General features: G+C 38.9%; 1 protein-coding gene across 1 annotated transcript in view; it reads left to right on the top strand.

Moving 5' to 3' along the window:
* The window catches only part of FHOD3 (formin homology 2 domain containing 3), a 365,517-nt gene that overhangs the window by 270,220 nt on the left and 73,570 nt on the right, over window positions 1-21,727 (top strand). The window contains exons 13-16 of the mRNA XM_056484679.1: window positions 1,444-1,821; window positions 5,190-5,315; window positions 15,665-15,799; window positions 19,051-19,101. Coding sequence (XP_056340654.1) covers window positions 1,444-1,821; window positions 5,190-5,315; window positions 15,665-15,799; window positions 19,051-19,101 — 690 coding nt within the window. The remainder of the gene's footprint in view (window positions 1-1,443; window positions 1,822-5,189; window positions 5,316-15,664; window positions 15,800-19,050; window positions 19,102-21,727) is intronic.

Raw genomic sequence — 21,727 nt, 5'->3', positions numbered from 1 at the left:
TGTTTAGTGTGTGAATTCCAAAGAAAATACTGTACTGTTATTATTATTATCTTCCAGTCTGCAAATCTTGCCAATGGCTGCCTCAGATTTCAAAATTAAGTGATAATTTCCTCAAATCTGATTTTTAAAAATCAAAGCTAAGACACAAGTTATTGGTAAATCTCATGAGTATACTAAAATACTGCTTTAAAAGGTGAGGAAGAGCCATGTGAAGAGCCTAATGTGTAAATACCTCTTTAAGATAACTGGGTGATATTCCCATGACTTTCCTGAGTACCTTCTTTCACTATCTCTGTAGCAGAACAAAAATTATCTGTAACCTAGTTAGTGTTAGATGCTGTCAGATAGGACTGGCCTGGCTTCAGTGTCTCCTGTCAAGCACAGCAGGTGCAATAGATGAAGGTTTTCAGATTTTCTATTGTAAGAACAATTACCTGGTGAACAAAACACCTGGTGATTAACTGCATAAGATCCCAACATATCTAAAATAAATTATGTTTCTGTTGCCTATGCTGTGCCAAGCCCACAGTCCTCAGATAAGAACTGTACCTTCCATGCCAGTTGGGGATTGCAGAAGTGGTCTTGGAGAATGAAATCAGCCACTTGCCAAGTGATCCAGCCCAAAGCTGGTGCACAGTGTTTATGCAGGAGTGACTAGTGAAAACAGACACCCTGGAGTGCAGATCCCATGGCTTTTCACCTGCTTTGTGCCTTCTGTCACTCACCAACATCTGCCTTCAGGAGAGCAAAGCAGATGTGTTTTCTGTTTCTTTTGATGCAAATTCTGCAAGTCTCTATGAAAGATCAGCATGGAATGCTGACACTCTGAGAAATCAGAAATTAGTGCCTTCATACCTGGATAAATAACTGATAAGGTTTTGCTTTGGAGATCTAAACTTGAATTTTGACAGAACAGTGCTGTAATTGAGTACTTTTTCATTTTCATCTTTGTTGGATGAACATTTGTAGTTAAAAGATCAAATTCCCAGGGAGGATGATAGATATCTGGACTTTGAAAAGCAGTCCTGCAGACAGTATCTTGAAGCATCTGTGCTCCATGGAGTATTATCATGTGTGCTCAGTCTGCTTTGTACTGCTCTGACAAGGTTTACAACCTAACTTGAAGTATTTGAAAATTGTTCTGAAAAAGGTGTGAAAAGGCTCACGAAAATTAGTTCTGAAGCCTGTAGGTTAATCTCCTCTTTTCCTTTAGAATGAGTTGCTTATTTTCCCCAGTATTTCCAACCCTGAGAAGAATCCCACTGGGATACAAAGATGTGAGTTCTCTTTATTTAAAAAGATGAGCTGTTTGTCTGAATTTTGGAAGTTTTTGTCTAACTCTACTTGTTTGTTTTTTTTGCTCTGCAAGTATCACTATCTATTATCTCCCTTTGCCCCGTTTTTCTCTCCTCTTCCCTTTTTAATGATTTTTTCCTCCTGCAGTGAGGTTCCAGATGTGCACGAGGCTGTGAAGGAAAGCTTTTCACAGTGTTCTGACTCTTCAGCTGTCTCCAGTGCCATTTCTCCAGCTGAGAGGCCTCTCGCCTGCTCTAGAGCAAAGAGCTTTTCTAGCAACTCCTCTTCTGTGCCTGACTCATCTGTCTCTCATCATAATTCTCTCCTTTCATCACCATCTTCACCTGCAACAGCATTGCTGAGCTCTCCCCAAAATTCCTCTGCATCCATTACTCCAAAGGCATCTCCAACGGTGGAGAAATTACCTTATGTACCACACACTCCTTTTCACCTCTTCTCCTATGACTTTGAAGAGTCTCCAGCATCTGTGAAAGAGAAGGAAGCAGAAATGATGAGGGAAAACAGGTAGATTTTATATAGCTGACAGTAATTTTTAGATGAATGAGTAACGCCTTTCAAGAATTTTAAAGTGGTAATAATGCCTGTATTTTGATTTGATATTTTTCCCTTGTCTTTGCTGACATCATTACTCTTCTTCCAGGTCTGTAGTTAATAAATATCCTGGCCTCCTCTATAGAGCAGTAGATAAATAACCCATGATTTGGGAGATCACAGAAAAGAGCACCATTTTGCTCTCATTTACAGCAATGTAATTTGCAGACATGTTTTCATGAAAATTAATGGGGCTCTTCTGCTATAAAAGCAAGAGAGGTCAGATCAGCACTTGAAATTCAGGGGTGAAGTCCTGGCTTCAAAGGCTGAACTGCCAAATCCTAAATTTTTTGTTTGATTACAGTGCATGTCCATCTCATGTGCAATTTCAGCTCATGCTTGTAATAAGAGATCTATAAAGATAACATAGCACTCAAAATAGACAGTTTTATCTCCACAACATTTATTGAATTTACTTGTTCCTCATGCATTTATTTTAGTTTTTAACTTTAATTTCCCCATCCCACCCATCTAAACTAAAAAAAAAATGTTTTGTCTCATCTGTTTTCAGGTAAAAGAGATTGACAGTAAGTAGCACTAAAAACAATGATAGCGAATCACCTTGAAAAGAGGTTGATGATTTTTTGCTGTCTCTCACAGTCTTCAGTGTTCTTTGACTTAGGTGCTGAAAATGTACATTATACTGCATGCATATTTATTTCTACCTCTCTCCAGCAGTCCTTCTGACTTTCTGCATGTGAACAAATGTTTTGATTCATTTGATCCTTTTAATTTTCGATCTGTCTCTCCTAATAGGTGGGTGTGTTTTGTCTCTTTTTCATTTTTCTGAAAAGCCTGTAAATCCAAGTAGTTGTTGACAAATGGCTTAGTTCATATATTTTTCCTTTACCTGCAACTTGAACACTGGAATTCCTCTAAAATTGTGTTTTCCTTCATAGGTGCATTTTTCCCTTAGACCTCTCACACTCATTTATTGGTCTCTCATTGCTGCTGCTGTTGTACTTTAGAGAGTAGATTCCTAAATACTTCCTGATGCTGAAATATTTAATATTTCTGCAGCGATTTTTTTTTTCCTCTGACCATCTTTCCTGCTTCCAGTTAGTACAGAGGTTCAGGGGTGGGGATGGGGATTCTTCTGGGTTTATTTGGAGGAAAAAGAGGGCAAAGCCCACAAAATTTAGTCAGTAATATACCCTTAAAAGAGGAAAATATCTTGAGGGTTAATGCTGCTGGGTAAGACTATAGAATCTACACTGGTACATGAAACAAGAAGGGAAAATGGAAGCAATAGCCAGTACCAGAGGAAGGTTAGAAAGATAAACTTTGTGTACAGCATACAGACTTACCCTGGTGTTCTGGTCTTGCCTTGCTCCTATTCCAGCAACTCGGCGTTCCTCTGAATTTGATAGGATGTTGTGTGCAGACCAGTCCTCTGAATTTGATTTTTTTAATTGTTGTAGGTCTGACTCCATAGGAGTTGTGTTACCTCAGTTTTCATTAGGGTTATCTTTGGACTAAGTGAAAACCCTTGTTCTGAAAAAGGGTTCTGCTCTCTGTCAGCTTTTTCATAGGGCAGAGAAGAAAAGCACATGCAATGGTTGATAAGGTCTCCTTGCAGTTGATAGAAATGGAAATGGAGGTTTCTGTGTCAGGAACATACCAGATGAGCTCTGAGTTCTTATCAGGACAATGGAGTTTTCTCATCTCTCACTCAGTACAGGCACAGTCAGAACATTTTCTGGGCTGAGCCTGTCAGAGAGAAGACCCAACCTGGGTCTGTGCTACCAGGGAAGCTCCACTCTGTCCAGTTATACAGCCCCCAGCAGGCCACTGTCTCCAGTTTCTAGTTAGTTTTCTTCTAGAGCAAGAAGGCCCAGACAGCAATTATTTCCTGCAAAATTCCTTTTGTGGCTCAGAAACATGCATGTTAGAATTTATTTTCAGAATTATTTCCCTGTTGCTGGTCAGTATAGTGTCCCAAAACCAGTTGGAGGGGGGGGATGTTTTCTAAAGCATTAACCTGAAATTGCTGTCCAAGAGGACATGTTCTCTAAGGCGTAATCCCTTCCATTATAAAAGCACCTAGCTGAAACCTACTCTGATTTTAACATGGGCCTTGGCAGGCAGCAATGCTGTTGAACCCTAAGGAATGAAGCTTGAAACTTTGAATTAAATTTTGCATGGCTAGATGAGTGTGCTAAATGGAGCTGAAGGAAACCAACCAAGCTTTTCAAATAAAATTGCTGAATGAAATTACTGAGTGCTGATGTGTGCAAGGGAAGAAGCAGCAGAGAAAGATATGGTGAAGGAGGATATATCTTATTAATTATAATAAGGAAAATGATGTTGCTCTATTTCCCAAAATAAATTTTGTCGTTTGGATGAGTTGGCCTTGCAGAGTACTGATGTTCAGTACCATATGCACCATATGCTTTCTATGTAGGAAAATGGCATTGTCTGTGAACAATATTAAAGAGAGAAATATTTTCCCAAACTGAGAGTCTTTTCCTGACATGCTGTTTAGGTACAATGGTTAAAAGGCACAGCAAAGCAATACAACTGCCTTTTCTATTCGGTGCAGGAGCCAGGATGAAAACACTGATAGAAGGGACTCTGGGGAGGTGGCTGTTCCAGGAGTCCTGGAAACAATTTCTCTTTGATCAGCAAGCTCACATTGAAGTGAAGCGAGTTTATGGGTTTTTTTTAATGGAGAGAAGGGCTGATAGAAATTTCTAAAGCTGTGCTTCCGGAGACATGTCTTTTTAACCATGGTGATGATTTTTTACAGACATTGTAAGAAATGGCACATAAGCTATTACTTATGTTGGGGGAGGGGAAAGAAAATACTGCTGTCTTTAATTGAAAAGAATGTGGTTGCTGTTCCATTTAAAAAGCAAGCATTTACAAGTCATGGATGCCCATGTTCAGATCATGTCTCAGGAGTGCTGCCATTTTCCTTAATTTTAGTAGACATGAGTACTGCTGTCTTGGGCTGGTTTGATCCCTTTTTCAATGGCAGTAATTCAAGTATTCCTGTTCTGAGTTGTCACTTGGAAGGACCATTCAAATCTCTCATTATTTTCCATACCAATAGCTCACTGTTCCATCATGTATGTTCATGCCATGGTTGATATTAAGAGTACAAGACTGGTTGCATATTTGGAAATAGAGCAACATTTTCAGAAGGTGAATGTTGGAAAAGTTCTGGGTTAGAGGATCACTACCACCCCATAAACAAGAGGATTTACTGTTGCATGTCTGTTTGCTGATGGATTCTTTCTGTCTCTCCCTTTCTTCTACTTTCCTGCCCATTTCTTCAGATACAATAGCTATGGCAGCAGCTCTTACTCTTCTCCACGACCTTATGCTGGTGTGAGTGCCCCTACAACACCCACTACTCGTTATGGGACAACTCTGTCACCGCCTCAGGAGACCAAATCTGACAGGTTTGTAAATTTATCAGTGCTTTGACAACAGCTCCTTTGCAGACAGAACAAAGGAGATAAATGTAAGCTGTTCTGAATGAGTACTGGAAATAGCTCCTAGTCAGATTTTTTTCTAACATTGAGAAAAAAATGGGAAAAAATCTAAATGTGTTCGTTTCCCACTCATTCTCAAGCATTTCTGTCCGAGTTGGTGTTAAAGGCTGGGTGTATTTCCATTCCACTCCTGTTTCTTCCACTTAAATGGATAAAGCAGTTGCTTCACACATAAGCTGTTCTAAGCATTAAAAGGTAAATTAAAACACATTTTCTTTCTTTCCATTTTAAAAATAAATTCAGATCTATTTTCACTTCTATCATCTTAAATCAACTGCAAAATCTTGGAAATGTGCTTAGCTCAGAATTTCCTAGGCCATAATTTTGTCCTTTCTTGAAAATATATGATATATCTCATTGTATTTCATCAAAAGTAAAACATTTGCTGTAGCTAAAGCAAACTCCTAATAACCTACCAGATATCAGACTGCTTTAAGAAAAAAATTAAAAGGGGAAAAAAACCCAAACCAGCAAAAAAAAAATATTTTGAATGATCAAAATATTCTTTTGAGTTATGTAAGGTACAAGGGGAAAGAGAAAAGATAGGAAAATGTTATGGATACATGAAAGAAATTCTTGGCAAGAGGTTTGGACCACCAGAAATTAACTATCTGTTACAACCTGAGAGTAAATGACAGCTTCAAAGGATGTCATGCTGACTTTAAGAAGAAAAGATAAAAGTTTTTAATTAATGTAATTCAATAATTTAGTACAATAATTTAAATAATATCCAATTAGGCCAGATGGGATTGGGATTGTTTGTGTCCAAACTGGCCTCTAATTCATAAAAGCTGTATCTTCCACCCTGTTTTCTGAACTTAAGATTTTTTACAGGACCATTTTTCTATATTCCAGTTAATGTTTGTTAATGGCCCTTTGGGATATTTCTATATATATATGTGTGTGTTTGTGTGTGTATGTGTGTATGTTTGAACCCTCCTAATGCCTCACATCCTTTCCAGACTACCACTCAGAATGGTTCAAGTTAGGTTCTTCCAGCATACATGTATTTCTAGCCATGAGGTATTGATTTAATCCTTTTTTCAAGTGAGTAATTACATTAAGTTTCTCTTTGGAGAAAGGCATTGTTTTTCATTTGCTCATCTTCCTGGAGTACCTTGCCTCGATTTGTCTTTCCTGATCTCAATGAAATCATTGCCAAGTGCAACCATAATAAAAAACTCTACGCCAGCATATTCACCCCCATTTACCTCAGCAAAACTGATGCAAGATAAGCAAGAGTTACAAGTTTCCCACTGCTTTGGAAGTTTAAGATTTTCAAGCTGCTGCTCTTGTAAGCTTCTGATTGCTACTGTGGCAAAGAAATCCCAAAGTGGTGAACACTGAGATGGCTAAAGATGGTTGGGCTTGTCCTGCAGGGCTGATGGCGCTGGCCCCGCTCCAGCGGAGAAAGCCAGCTTTCATTGCAGCATGTGCCTAAGTGCCTTGCTGGTTTGCAGCCAAAAGGCCTTGGCCCCACAGGATGAAGCTGTAAAATTTGCAGATTCATGGAGAGTCAGGCCGGAGGGGAGTTCTGCAGTCATCTGTTGTGACCTATAATGGGTCTTACAGAAGCTAAGTGAAAGATCCCTATACTCTCACATGTTTTCAAGTGGCAGTGCATGATTTCTCCTGAAAACATTCCAATATTTGTTATCACTGCTAGCAAAATATTATATATTGTGGAGCCAGTTTCTCTAGCACCATCTTTCAGCCAACACACCTCATCTTTTTTCTGTGAAACTGTAAAGTGCTCTACCTTCAACCATCAGATCTCTCTCACATGTTGTGACTGAACACAGTGCTCAGATCACATCTCTGTCTTTCCTTCAGGTTGTGTTTGCTGCTTTCCACCTCACGTGACAAAAATCTCTGTACTCTTGTTTAAATTTGCAGCTTGCTGTTCATGGTAGTTCATGAACTCAACAGGGTTTCTGCATTTTTATATTTGAGGGATGTTATATCCTGATACTTCTTATATATGAGTCTCTGAGAAGTGTGAAAAATGTGTGTACACACGGCAGTGTGTTGTCTGCAGAATAGATGCAGTTGTTTCTTTAAAGATAATTAAGTTTACAGTTTCAGATGCCATTTTGCATTTCTTGTTCTTTTTGAGAGTGCTGCCACTGCAGATGTATAGTTCTGCAAACTGTAAAGAGCTGACTGCTTTGAAGAAGGGCAGAAGCCTTCCTTGATTTCATTGTCCTGAAAGATATGCATGGAAGAAATGTCCATGTAGAGCTTGAAGGATGGAATTTGCTGATTGGAGAGTAGGCCATGTAGTGCATGACACAATTCTTGGCACTAATTAGTAAGTGGAAAGTATTGTGGAGTTTTCACAGTCTTCTATGAATGGTGTTTGCCTCAGATTATGTAAACACTATTTTCTACCTCCTGATGGTAAAAATTTACGCTGATTCAAACACCCAAAAAAAGTTAAAATATTTGGGGGGTGGGGAGGAGAGGAAGACATTTGATAAGAAACAGATGCATATCTATGGTGAGCTCTAAGGTGTGTTTTCTGGTTTCAGCTTATGCTACAGTTATGCAAAGCCTGCACAGAAAGATTCCTGTCTTTTATCATGCAGGGAAGAGCTTCAGATGCAGGTCCTGGTACGGTTTATCTAACTTTGGAGAGTGAGGAGGCAGGAAGAAGCAGCATTCAGAGTGGTGCCCAGCACAATGATTCATGCTCCATTCAGTTGCCCTGACAGGCCTTTCCATCCCTTGGCTGCATATTGCTTATGTAAACAAGAGCTACAACTTAGGTGGAAAGAAGCAGTGTGGTGGACATTTTGACATTCACACTTTTAAAACCCTCTTTGGCCGAGATCAGTGGGGAATCATAAGAGCAGTATAAGTCTGTGTAAAAGTAGCTGGATTTTTTTCTTTGAAATCCACATAATCTATATATTTCTGATTGTACAGCAGAAGAAAAGGCTTACTTTACTGTTTCTAAATACAGCTGCAAGCTTTTGGCAACGTCTTGCAATGCTGTTGTTCTCTCTCATTTCCCTGGGTCCCCTGTGGAGAGCCATGTTTCTGAAGTGCATATTGCAGCCATGGGAATCCTGCTGAAGGAGGACAAATTGCAGGGCACTTTCTGTTCAGCCCTTCACTGGGAGAGAAGGAGTGTGTCAGTTCTCTTGTATCTCTCTGTTTGTGAATGTCTTCTAGTGCATAAGAAGTACAATCCAGTCTGCCTGTTTACCAATGCTAAAGAGTACTTTGCTCCACAAATACACTGCTCCCACTCTTCACAACTTAAATCATCAATTAATTCTTTTTCCCCAGTTATTAAAAAATTAAAAATCACTCTCATAACATCATAAATTTTGATAGCAAAGGGGAAGAGCAGGGCATGACTGAAACACATCAGGGAGAAAAGCATTTTTCTGTCCCTCCAAGTTGGCACCTTGCCTGGGGGCAGACGGTGTTGTAAGACTCTGTATTTCCATGCCTTATGCTCACACCTAGGATATTTCTGTCTAGCCAGACTGCTTTGTCAGGCTCTGAATCTAAGAGAGTCACTCAAATTGAAACTGCAGCCTGGAGTCTGCCACTGGACATCAAACTTATTACTTGCAAAGCTTCCCACCCCCTCATAGTGTCCTTTTGGTGGTGAAGTGTTTGCATCGTTGATCATGGCAATCCTTAGAGGAGATCATGAAGGAGTGTAGCTTCTAAGGCAAGAGCTCCTAAATTGAGCACCAGCTTAAATTCATCCCATTACCAGAAAAATATCCTGCTGGTGTGTTTGCCAGGGTGGGTTTTTTCTGATGCATTTGCCAGGAGATGGTTCCCCCTGGGCCTGACAGTCAAACAGTAGTACAGTCAGCCTAGCTGAGAAAGCCTTCTTGGGGCACTGCTTGCCAAGGGAGCAGGAGTTCACAGTCTCACCTCTATCTGTTAAATCAAATGCCAGAAAGTTCAGCTCACAAATCTCCACTTCTTGAGGCTCTTGGCCAGTCACTGTGAGCTTAGTCTCCACCTCTGGCTGGTCCCTCAGAAGTTCTTCCAAATCTCCAAGCCTGGTAAAGGCCTGTGGTGGTGTTTGCAGATTATTCCTGTTTGAAGCATCTCCAACCTTTCCAGAGTGTTAGAAAATAGGCTTTAATATTAATATATTAATACTAAATATATTTCACATTCTTTAATATGTTTTCCATCTCACTTGCTTTGTGATCTACAGCAATACATTACCTTGGGCTCCTATGATGCAGTGCCTTGAATATTGAGTGTTCATTTCCATTTTCTTCTATATCTTTCAAGGAAATGTATGTTCAAATATTTATTTCTAAAACAGTGAGATTAGCATTCTTAGATTGTAGGTGGTTTTTTCTTCTCTGACACTTATACACCATACCTGAAGTATAAGCATAAAATGCAGCAAAAGTCTGCAGATACTCTTCTTTTGAGTTTTATTCCCTATCCAGGTGCCTGAAATAGTGATTTGCTGGAAATCTGGTGCTTTCTTTCAAATTTCTCTTTTTAAACCAAACCAAAACAAAAAACCGTTTGAGAATGCCAAACAGCTTTTCAGTTAGATTTTCTACTAAAATTAAAGTTCTCAGTAATTGACAGCACCAGGGAGATGCTGCTAGATGAAGCTTCTTGGAAGGTTCTTTCTTTTCTTTTTTTTTTTCTTTTTGGTTAGCCATTTATCACTGATTTGTGCTCTGCAGTTCCCTTACTCCAGCTGTTTAGCACTAAGGTAAAACAGAAACCTATGAAACAAAACCTGCTATACAGCCTACAAAGCTGCTGTTCTCCCAAGAACTGCTCCTCTTTCCTTGGCTTTCTGTTCTTTGTGTGTGTACTTCTGGGCTCTCAGACTAGAGATCGTGACAATTTTTCCTTGTGGTAATTGCCAAGCACATCTCTCACCCTGAGTAACATAATGAGGACTGGATAGCTTGGTAGCTGATAATAGTGGCCCAGGGCAAAAGCCTCAATTTTATTGCTGAGATTTTAAGAGGGAAAATGACCTTAGGAATTACTTGATTTATAGTTTGGGAAGCAGTGGTGGCTTGCACTGGCCTAGCTGCTTGTCGAACTACTGTGTAAGCAATATTCTTGATTGCAGCTTTGTAGACTTCATCCTAGGGCATATATTTAAACAGAAGCATGAACTGGTTATGGTTTCAGACTGCAGTGTTGCTGGCTGAGCTGCTGCTCAGGGCACACCCACCTTAGCCTGGATCTACACCTGGGCTCTGCACGACACTTCCAGGCAAGGTGCAATCACATGAGGATGAGAAGCTGCAGCTTGGAGAAAGCCAGAAGCACAGTGTAAAGGCTGCACAGGTCAGCTGGAAGAGGAGAGTGTATGTAGAAAGTGCCTGTGCATTGCCCAGTCTCTGTGCAGCTCTGTCCTGCTGCAGCTCTAATTTGGGTACTCCCTGTTCCGCTTAAAAGATTAAAACATTAATCAGTTCTTCTCTTGGTCATTCTCAAGTTTCTTTCTTAAAGGAAGCATTAGTCAGTAGTTTTAGCTCTCAATTTTCTGTTTATTTTTGAGAGAAGTTTTGTAAAGATTCCTTAAGTAATGTTTAGTCTGTTTGCAAAGTCTTATATCAACATGCTTTTGAATTTGCCGTGTCATGTAGGGAGACATAACACACAGGGAGTTTCTTTAACTGTGAAAAGCAATATGGCTCTTGGCAGCTTTGCCTCCCCTTTTGTCTCTTTCTAAGCTGGAAAGTGGATTTATTTTGTTAAAGTCAAGAGACATTTAGAGGTACTTAAGGCCTGAGCAGGAGCTGCTGACTGTTGTACCCTCCCTGTAGCATTCCCATGGCTGCAGGAGCAGCAGCACTTTGCAAAATTAGGTAATTAGTGCTTCCTTTTTAAAGTTATTAATGACTCTGCCCCATGTAGTATTAAAGACAATCCTGAATATTAACCTTGTGACCTAAATGGATTTCCTCTCATAAGTCATCTGTTAATTTTTTTTTAGCTCTTAAAAATATACATTTTTATTTTGTATTCTTCCTGTAGATAACCATTTCTATTTAGCAAATTTAAAAAATTCAACTAATCAGAGGGAAAAGCATCCACAAAATAATACCTCAGAGCTTATGTGAATGATGAACATTTGAAGTTCAGAATTTCAGTTTTGCTTTCAGAAAGACAGAAAATATTTTCTTCAGTTTGCAACAAGATTAGAATAATTCAGGGCACATAATTCCCTTCACAATGTATAGTCCATGATGAAGTATTTTTAGAAAACTGCAAGAACTTGTAAAAAAGTGTGAGAGATCTTGTGTCTGTCTGAATTTGTGTTTATAATAATGATTACTAATTAACTGCTGTGTTAAATGCTGTAGATCAGGCTAGCTGATTCTGTTTTCCAAAGAGCTTTGGTCTACAGTCAACATTTTGGCTTCATATCCTATGCTCTGTGTATATGTTTTGCCTTTTTTTCTCCTCTCTTCTTTCCTTTTCCTATCTCTTCTTCCAGTGAGATAAGTTACTAATGACCTCTTTGGCCCTGTGTCCTGATGCTGTGGTGAGGAGCTCTACTCACAAATCTACAGACCTAACTGCTTTCTTGTGTATTTTCTTTCTGGAATGAGAAAGTAATAACACAGCTTGTTTAGCTTTTACTGGTTTTAACAGCAGGCATAAGAAAGCTTTTCTTAACATTTTTTATATTAACAGTCCATTCTTAATAGCCTTGCATTCTCTACAAGACTAAAAATAGTAGTCAGAATAAGCATCCTTCTGGATTGTATTTGTGGAGCTGAACAAATGGTTGATATTACCAGCTGGTAACATATGACACCAGCACTAAAATGCTGGTATATATTAGCTATAACCCCATTTTGTGAGTGATCACTCTATTATGCTTTCATTGAGCATTCACATTCTCTTTACTGTTAAAATCTCTTATCACCTTTGATTCAATGCCAGAAGTTTTGCAGCCTTTCTCTTGCTTATCCATTTTTAAAATACAGCCTGCAGCAATAAGACCTAAAAATTCATGAGGCCTGAAGGCACTGTCACCCTTCAAACAGCATCAAAGCAACAAAATTACCCAAAGGCTCAGCCCAAGCCTTCCCACCAGCTGGTTTGGCCAGTCAAGCTGCCATTTGCAATTCAAGTGTGTGTTCACTGAAAGGGAACATTCACTTTAAGTGTTATTGCCAGGGAAATGCAGAAACAAAAGTCAGATTTTGTCTACAAACTGTACATGGACAGATCCCTTTTCAAATTGTTTAGAATGTTTGAGGAAAACCTTTTAATGCTTGCTTTCCCTCTGGCTGCTTTACAGGGTTTGTACACCCTGAACATAACCTGCTTATTCCAGGTTTAGTTTATGCACATGTAGAAAATTACCAATAGAGTTTACAAAGTACTAAAACTGTGTATTTACAGTTGCAGTTCACCTTAGAAAGAGTATGGTGCACCCAAACACCAGTTGAGCTACAGTGTTTGATAGCAGCAGTGAGTTTATGAGGCTCCACAAGGCAGCTGGTCTCAGCATTTGGTGTGAGGTGTGGTCCCTGCTGAGGGCAGATGTGTGTGGTTGAATGGGTGTAACCACTAACAGAGCATAACTCAGCTGTAGCAGTGCTGTTTCTTTGCCTGGCCTTTCCTAAATGTGACTGGAGACCCAAAACCTTGACTATTTGTACTTTAAGGAGTTCCTATCACACAAGGGGTCAGCTGACTGTGTTCCTGTCTGTTTGATTATGGTCTCTGTGTCCAGAACCTTCTGGCAGCTTGAGCTGTTGGATTTTACCATTTCATGCACCAAACTTGTACAGCATATGGCTGTATTTGGGACAGAGGAACTGAACCAGGCATGTGTGTGCACACTATACTGCAGCTTGCAATTCAGCTGAAGTATGCACTCATAACCACTGAGAAACATGGAAATTCCAGGTTTTGACTAATTATTGTTGATTTGATTAGTTCTCAGTTCTTTGGTCACTGGCTTTTCTTCTGGGCATACAGCTGTGGATCTTCTATTTAGATTGTGATGCTGCTCTTCATGCATCTGCACATTTTAGCCCAGTGAGCAATGCTTGCCAGGCTATGCTAGATCAAACCACCAAACAAGGTGTTTTAGTATTTGGAGGTATTTTAATACCAGTGTTATCTTAGAATCCCATCTGCAGGACTAAGCTGTGTATCTCCATGTGATTTCCCTGTAATCCTCTGCATAAGAATGTGCATTTATTGTAGGGCCTCAAAGAGCTCAGTCAGAGTTGAAGGCTTGCAACCTGCTAGATGATGTGCAGATCTACAATCACTCTTTTGGTCTCTCAGCATCACCCCATCCTTCCCCTTAATTTTCCTTCAGTCTTCTTTTAAGCCATATCTTCCATTGACTCTAAATGGAGTTTGCAGACTTCATGGCAGCTGGGCAGGATGGGATATCAAGCTGAATACACAAAACAGATAAAAACAGACTTGATAGGGACCCTCTTTTGCCATCTCTCACAGTTAATTTCTGTATCTCTTCACATGGAGGCAATGTTCATTTTTCCCCTTCCGAGAGTAATTTCTGATGTTACATCCAACATATAGCCATGGTTTTTCATGCTACTACAGGGATGGAGCTCTAGCTTTTGAATTTTAGTACAGTAGTGCTACTGTTTCTGCTGAGAGCTCTCTCTTGCAACATGCACTAAGAGGTCAAAAGTTAAAATAAATTTAAAATATGCTCAAGGGAAAATTCACCACACGTACTTGACTGTCAGGGTTTGAGGATTTTTCCCCCCCTTTTCTTACTGCTGAAGCATATTAGAGATTTTTATGGTTTTGAGTGTGATCCAGCATTGATACTGTAGCTTTGGAGGAGTGCCAGCAGGGACTCTTACAGAATATCAAGTTTTATACCATCTTATGTAATGTTTATGCGGGTGGGATGTGACATATTGAAATTCAATTTATCGAAATTATTGACATTATATTCATGCTGCCCTGCTGCCAGTGGGGCTGAAATGGCTGTGTTTTTTGGTGTTCCTGCTTGTACAGACATAGACACTGGGGGAAGATAGGTTTGCATTAACATTTTTGTCTTCTTTTGCACCTATTTTCACTAGTGAACTGGTGCCATTATGCTAAATGCCTACCTTGTGCAGCCATAGGCAAGTAAATAAATAAGGGAAAGGGTCTGAGTTCTTAAAAACAAGGAAAATGTATTCAAGTTTGCATTATTGGTTAAGGAACCTTCCTCTAGGCAGGCAGGGTTCAGTTTCTTTTTACACAAAAGGCAGTATCTATTTCTCTCATTAATCCTTTCATTGCAAAACTCATGTTACAACAATGCACAGAAACCGCTCTACATGAGTTATGTCTTTTTGATTTTATCAGTCTAATTCAATCAGTGTGCATCTGTATAAAGCTACCCTGTACAATAGAATTTTTTTTTCTTGTCTGAGAGACAGAAAGAAAGACACATTTGCTCTGAGGTCACTCTGTTGCCATGTGAGAGATTGGTGGTACCAATACCACCACGTTGGGGGAAGGTTGTGTAAGAGGACCCACTCTCCCAGACAAAGTACTGCTTACACTAAAGCCTATAAAAAAAATCTTATGTCAACACCAAACTATAAGTGAATGTAAATAGAGCTTTATATATTAGAAAAGTCTTTACTGTAGAAGCCATCATTCCTGATAGTTTTCAAGAATGGTTTGAGAAGACTGTACCCTTGTGTTTTCCTGATATGTTCTAATATGAAATTCATCTTTCTCTTGCATCACATGCAACAGGGAAATCATGACAATCAAATTTATTAATGTATAAAAGAAAAATATGACTGATACTTAAGAGAACCTTTGAATTCTCTAGGTCACTTGTGACATCTTCCTTTACTTTTGTTTTTCTGTGTAGAGGATTCTCAGGTGTTTGTGACACATCTGTTTATAACCGTTTTTTTCTTTAAAATTCCAAAAAATCCATTGCGGGATTCAGCTTTTCTATTTACAGGATTATAAAGTTAAAAAAAATATTTAAGTAATATTGCAGTTGAAATAGGCTGAAAAAATTTTACACATGCGTTATTTCTGCTTCAGAAATTAGGTTTTTTAGGAAACCTACCCTATTTGTTTTTGTTCAGCTCATCACAGGATCTATAATCAATTTAGCAAGAAGATGCTTAGCCTTTGAAAGATCCATACATAAATATTGCCATGTCATTCTACTGGTTGGGATTATGTTACTTGCTGAATGATTGCTACTCATTTTTGCCAGTATAATCAATAAAAGTGTCACTGAGAAATCTGATCTTCCTTTTCTGCAGGCCAGCTTTGGGTGGTCTCCTTACATCATCTTTTCGGCAGCACCAGGAGTCCTTGGCAGCAGAAAGAGAAAGACGGCGTCAGGAGAGAGAAGAAAGGTTGCAAAGGATAGAACGTGAAGAAAGAAACAAATTCAAGTAGGACCCGAATTTGCTCTCAGTCTCTTGCTTTAATGTGTGATAGATTGATCAATCATTGAGACATTCAGCTGCAAAATAACTGAATTGATGAGTAGTTTGTCTCTTTAGATATTTTTCTTGATTGAGGTATCTTAAAAACTGATAGATTAAACACATCACAAATTTTGGCATTTAATAAAAAATCTACTTTTTTTAAGGCAGCGAATTATACTATCTGGGTATGTACAGAGGCTGGGTTTTATTAGCTAGTACACTCACCAAATTATAATCTCAGTCAGGCATAGGTTTTGAAGGTGAAACAGTGGGACAAAGGTATGAAGAAGAGAGGAAGGGACAGCACTGAAACATCTTTTTGCTTTTAAGTTATGTGAAGTAGAAATGTCTTGCTGTATCACAGTGGTTTTTAACTACTTCCTGCGTTTCTGAACACATGTGTCTTCCTCCTGGAATCAACAACTGACAGAAGGTAATGACCAAAGTTACTGTTCAAACCTTGGCCAGACAGATGTTGTAGCTGAATGCAGGACTTCACATTTTCACATGTGAGAAAATGTTGTGTGATGTGGGATCCCAGGGTGTGCTGCCTGAGGATAGTAAGAGACAAGCCCCCTCAACCTCTTCAGTCCATGCCTAGAAATCCCAGCAGAAACATTAACAAAGACTGCAGTGGGCCAAGGATAGATACGGCATCTGTACCTGAAATTGTTTGCCTTCATTCTGAAGAGTGTACACCAAGAAATCAATTTGTTTCTTCATAGATAGGAGTGAAAAGCAAACCTATTTTTAGTAGTTAAAAGACCTAATTTAATAACTTATGATAATATAAATGTTTTGTAGCCTTAGAATCAGTAGTTATGGAAAAGATGGCAGAGGGTTTCATGTTAGCTTGTTTATTAGTATGCAGGATTGTTTTCACTGTAATCATCCCTTTAGTAAGAAGTAGAAACAGGCTGTGATTCTGTGAATTTGGAAAGAGGAGTAACTTTGGGGTGGTTGATTGATATGCTCCTGGCTCCAGAAGATAGCTAGTTTAGAAGGAAATGAGAGGCAGAGGGAAGGTGGAAGAGCACCATAATAGGATCTTTGGCAGCCAACAGCTGCCCAAGTTCTCCTGAAACAGAAACAATAAGGTTGCAGTCTTCCAGCCTCTTCCAAAAACTCTCCCTCTAAGTGGTATCATCAGGCTGCAGCAGGCTGCCATGGACAGCCAACATGATCTTTCAGAAAGGAAACTCCCAGGCCGAAAAAGCCAACAGGGCATTTGGCAGATTGACCTGTTTGAATAACAGATCTGCACATTTCAGTAGAGGCTGGCTACAGTAGTTGTTCTGTCAGTAAAAGAAGTTTCTTAAAGTCAGAAAAAAAATTCAAAATTAAAAAAAAAATTTCAGAGTCAGAAATTGATTAACTAGGTGTCATGATTGTGCTATTTAAGATTTATTTAAGATTATTTTTCAATGCCCAATGTTTTCATCTTTTGGATTTGAGTTTTGTGATCACCCAAAAGTTACAACTTTTGTTTGAGCAGAGGGTCTCCAAAGCCACCAGACTTCACAAACAGACGGTATCCCACAGTTGATTAAACAGTCTGGCAGGAGGAAGACAAAGTCACAGCAAGCAGTCATGGGCAGTTTCATAAGAGTTCCTGGGATTTCATTATCATATCATCAGTCTGGCTAGAAACCCAGTCTCTGAAGATGTATTTTTGATTAAAAATAGCACTTGCAATTCAGTCTTTAAACTCGTGAGCTGTACTGGATTTACCATCATGACTCATTTGTTATCTCATTCTTTCCAACTCTGCCTCAAGAACATTGCACTAGGCTCTGGCACTATTATTGACAAATTGAGGATAATTTACAGGAGAGCATCACTAGTTGTGAAAGAGCTGGATGATTAGGAGAGGAGCTACAAAGCTTTATAAGCTACTGCTAACCAAAGGAATACTTTGCAGAATGAATGTTTTTCTTAATAGAAGGACTACAGTACCCATTGCATATGTAGAACAATATGTCCTAAAATAAAGTGTCTATTTTTCAGCTGTAGGGAAGAGTGAAAGTTGTCAGAGGGGAAAGAGTAATATTAAAGTTTGCCTGCCGAAGATTTCCTGGAATACTTTTAAAATACTGTAACAGTATAACCAGTTCAGAATTCAAAGTTTGTGAGGATGTTCTGAAACAGTAATGTGTGTTTCCTGTTAAAGGACTTTTGAAGAGCACTTGCAAGCAGATGTTTGATAGCTATTAGTATAATAGATGATAAGCAATTTATTTAATAACACAATATAAAGAGGGGGAAAAAAAGGAGCTATTAATAAAAGGAGTAGTTCTGAAAAATCTTTCTGGTACTCACAGCTTATATTGTGAAAGAATCTAGCAGATAAGGTAAAGGTCTCATTAGTTCTGTCTACCATTCAACTAAGTATTAAAAATATATTTTAAGGAAACATCTTGCTATGATATTGAGACATTCGCTGGCTTCTGCTGTGCTCTGAGTTAAATTTGCATCCATGTTTGTGGATGTGGCAGGCCTGTCCAAAATCATAGCACTCAACCATGCAGCAAACTTGACTTGGCAAAAGTTAAATATATGGGTTATTTGAGGATCTGTGGGAGTGGCAGCTGACATAAAAGGAGTTTTTTATCTAAAACTCGGGGTGAAAAGTAAGGAAGTGAAAGGTTTTTATCTGTCCAGTGATGCTGCACACACCCTCTTGGAATGCAGAATTGTCCTTCTCAGTAAAGGCAGCCTGCTGTCCTGTTTCCAGCTGAGGCAACTAAAACCCACTGAGGAAAGGTTCCTTGGAAAGAAAGCCAATGGGTTTGCTCACTGCCTCAGTCTATCCTTCCAGGGCTGCAGTCTCTGTCTTGGGGCATTCTGAGATGGAGCAAACGAGGGATGGCTTAATAGCCACTCATGTGCCTGCTCACTATGGATAAGTGCAGTTCATTGAATCTCATTTCAGATGACAGGTTTCATAGCATGCTTCAAGTTTTTCACTTTTTGCAGTTGTTTTTATAATTACTTTTAATGACCTTCGAAACTATGTATTTGATTGTGTATGCATGGATATGTGTATCCACTTTTCAGCAATTTTTGCAAAAGCAAACAGTTCTTTTGACAACAGCCTTCATTATCTCCCATCAGTTTGTGTTTACCACTCTTGCTTTCTCCTACTGTACTTATACTTCTATAACTTACCTTTTTCTTCTGGTTTCTGCTGCAATTTACTGTAATTCTCTTTCTAGCCGTGATTATTTAGACAAAAGAGAAGAGCTAAGACAAGCAAGAGAAGAGAGGTTTGTATGTCATGCATCCATCCTTCCCTATCCTTCCCTCTGGTTGCTTGCACTTCCTATATTCCTTACTGTGGAGCTGTCCTATATTTGCATTTTTAACTCTGCTTACACAAAACACTTTTATTCCAAAAGACTTCTATTATAAAGAAGTTGTTAAAGAGCAGAATGAAGTCCATCTGTAAGCACAGCAATAAATGAAGAGGAGTAAGAATGTTTAAGGATGATTGATGATCCTTTATCTATTTGTGTGGGAAATAAGCTTACCCCATTTGCCTCAGAAATTTACCCAGATTTAGTAGAGTTATAAATTGAATTTTCACCCGGTGGGTCCCAAGCTTTCTGGAGGGTCAGAAAAGGCAACTGAGGATAAAGGAAATTGGGGTCACAAGCATTGCAAAACTGCAGTGGCAGGCTGATGGAAACAGTTGTGACCCACTCTCAGCATATTTTTATCTTCCAGTGCCAAGTTTTCTTTGACGATCTCTTTAAAGATCAGCAAGTAAATTACAAAGCTTAGCAGTGTTTATCATTGGGGCATTGTTTTTGTTTTATTTAAATAGCATATTTAAAGGGACTGAGGGTTTGGGTTTTCTTTTTCCTTTTTTTTTTTTTTTTTAATTCAAGGAACAAGCTTAGAAAGTCTGGGCTAGGCTGGGAGGTATGTGCTTATGAAAGCATATTTTTCAAGGAATACTCAACTAAGGACTTTTGCCTTTCAGTAGCTTCATCTCTTCATCTCTATCTCTGCCTGTAATTGCATCCTGGAGGGAGTGCTTGTTTTTACCTGGAAAATATGCAAGTTACTGTACAAATAGATGAAAAATCATCCAGAGTGCTTCAGTTCTGCTTTCATGATCCTCTAGAGATTGCTCTCTGGAGATACTTTGGGATTGTCAAGAGTCAGAATTACATTATCAAAATAAGAGTGCAGCCATCTCAAAAATCATTGTATTGCTGTTTTTTTACTTGGGTTTTTTTTTTTGGTTGCTTTTGTGTTTTGGATTTTTTACACAAAATTGTCATACAGGAGACAGTTTGTTTCTGCATACTGGAGTTTTGTATGTTGAGGCTGAAGTAGCTAATGTTAAAAAATTATTTTAACATCTCTAAGAGTAAGAAGAGGTGGATGGGCTTTCCATTGTGCTTCCAGTCAAAACAATTACAAATAGTTTAAAGCATTTTCTGAAATGAAGTCCATCTGAGCATCATACACTGATTTAAGCTGAGTAAAACCTTTTTTCAGTGAGCATGCTTATCTGCAAGTTTTGAAACAAATTACATGTGAGTTCTCCAGAACTTTCAAGTGGTAAGGGAAAATGCCAATGGGAGTATTTTTGGAGAAGTGTTCACCATCACTGCTGTGCAATCTGAGACTATTTCACCATTCATTAGTAATGTTTTGTTATCCTTAAGGGCTCTTTTGAACTGAGGTGTCAAACTATCAGCTCCTACTCACAGAGAGGAAAGACATGTTTGCTTTGACAGCACATAAATATTGGAGAAAACTTTTGCAAATGAAGTCTTGCACCATTACATCAGCATTCTATAACTACTTTTTTTACAAACACCTTTGCACAAATGAAGTTTTATTTCCTATAGGAAGATGATGTTAACTTGTTTTAGGAAAGTGCATAGACTGTAAGAAAATCCTATAGTCAAGATGCCTAAAATCCTAGGTATTTATGTTTCCTCCATATCAGTTCTTGCTGCTCAATGATTTGAGGCCTTTTCCCTTTGCTTGGTTGGGTGTTTTCCAATGGTAATTAAAGAATAAAACCGAGAAAGGTGAGCTTCCAAGCTCTCTCTGGTGTGAGGTACAGTTGAAATGCTCTCCATCCCCATGACTTTGTTGCTACATTGACATTTTAAGTTGCCCTTGGGGCATTACTCACATACCTAGAGAACTCAAAATGATACTTTCATCTACGTGAAGATGATAAATTCAGTGTTATGCTAATGAGGAATACCAAATAGATAAGCATAAACTTTTGGCTCATTGCCTTTAGAGAAGAGTCAGCATAGCTGAGATGATGTCTGCTGATAAAAGAATATGGCAGCATATACAGGGGCAGTTTCTCAATCCTGTAGGGGAGGTGTGGTGGCTCATCCTTTCAACTCCTTCAGATTCTGGTCCACGTGACCTTGCGAATCTGCTGCTAATATTCATTCATTATTAAGATATTTGTCAAAAACAAAAAATAACCTAAATAATGTCATTTGTCAAGTGTGAATAGTTAATAACTGATTCTTGAACTTTTTATTTATTTTTTTTATTTCTCAGTTGTACCTATTTTTTAAGATTCCCATTTGATTACTAGCTCTGCTGATGTGCTGCCATTGGAGTTGCTGTTCTGCTTCCCTTTTGTGTTTCAGTATAATAATCAGATACATTTTGAAAAGTCACCTCTTGGTGATAGTCTCTGCTTTGCTGGTTGGAGGCAGAGGATGAAGCTACAGAAAATGTTAAAGCACCTGAAAAGAACTGAGGGCAATAAAACATTGTATCTCGTCCCATTATAGAAGGATCCATCTAGATCTTTGTTGTAGTCTGTTGGCAAACTGCAGAGCCCCCTTGGCAGCAGCCAGCTGGGCTGTACCTGTTGGTGCCAAGTGATCAATTTGAATG

This window comes from Oenanthe melanoleuca, chromosome 2 (genome assembly GCF_029582105.1).
Source record: "Oenanthe melanoleuca isolate GR-GAL-2019-014 chromosome 2, OMel1.0, whole genome shotgun sequence".
NCBI lineage: Eukaryota > Metazoa > Chordata > Aves > Passeriformes > Muscicapidae > Oenanthe > Oenanthe melanoleuca.
This window is presented reverse-complemented; position numbering and strand designations above follow the sequence as displayed.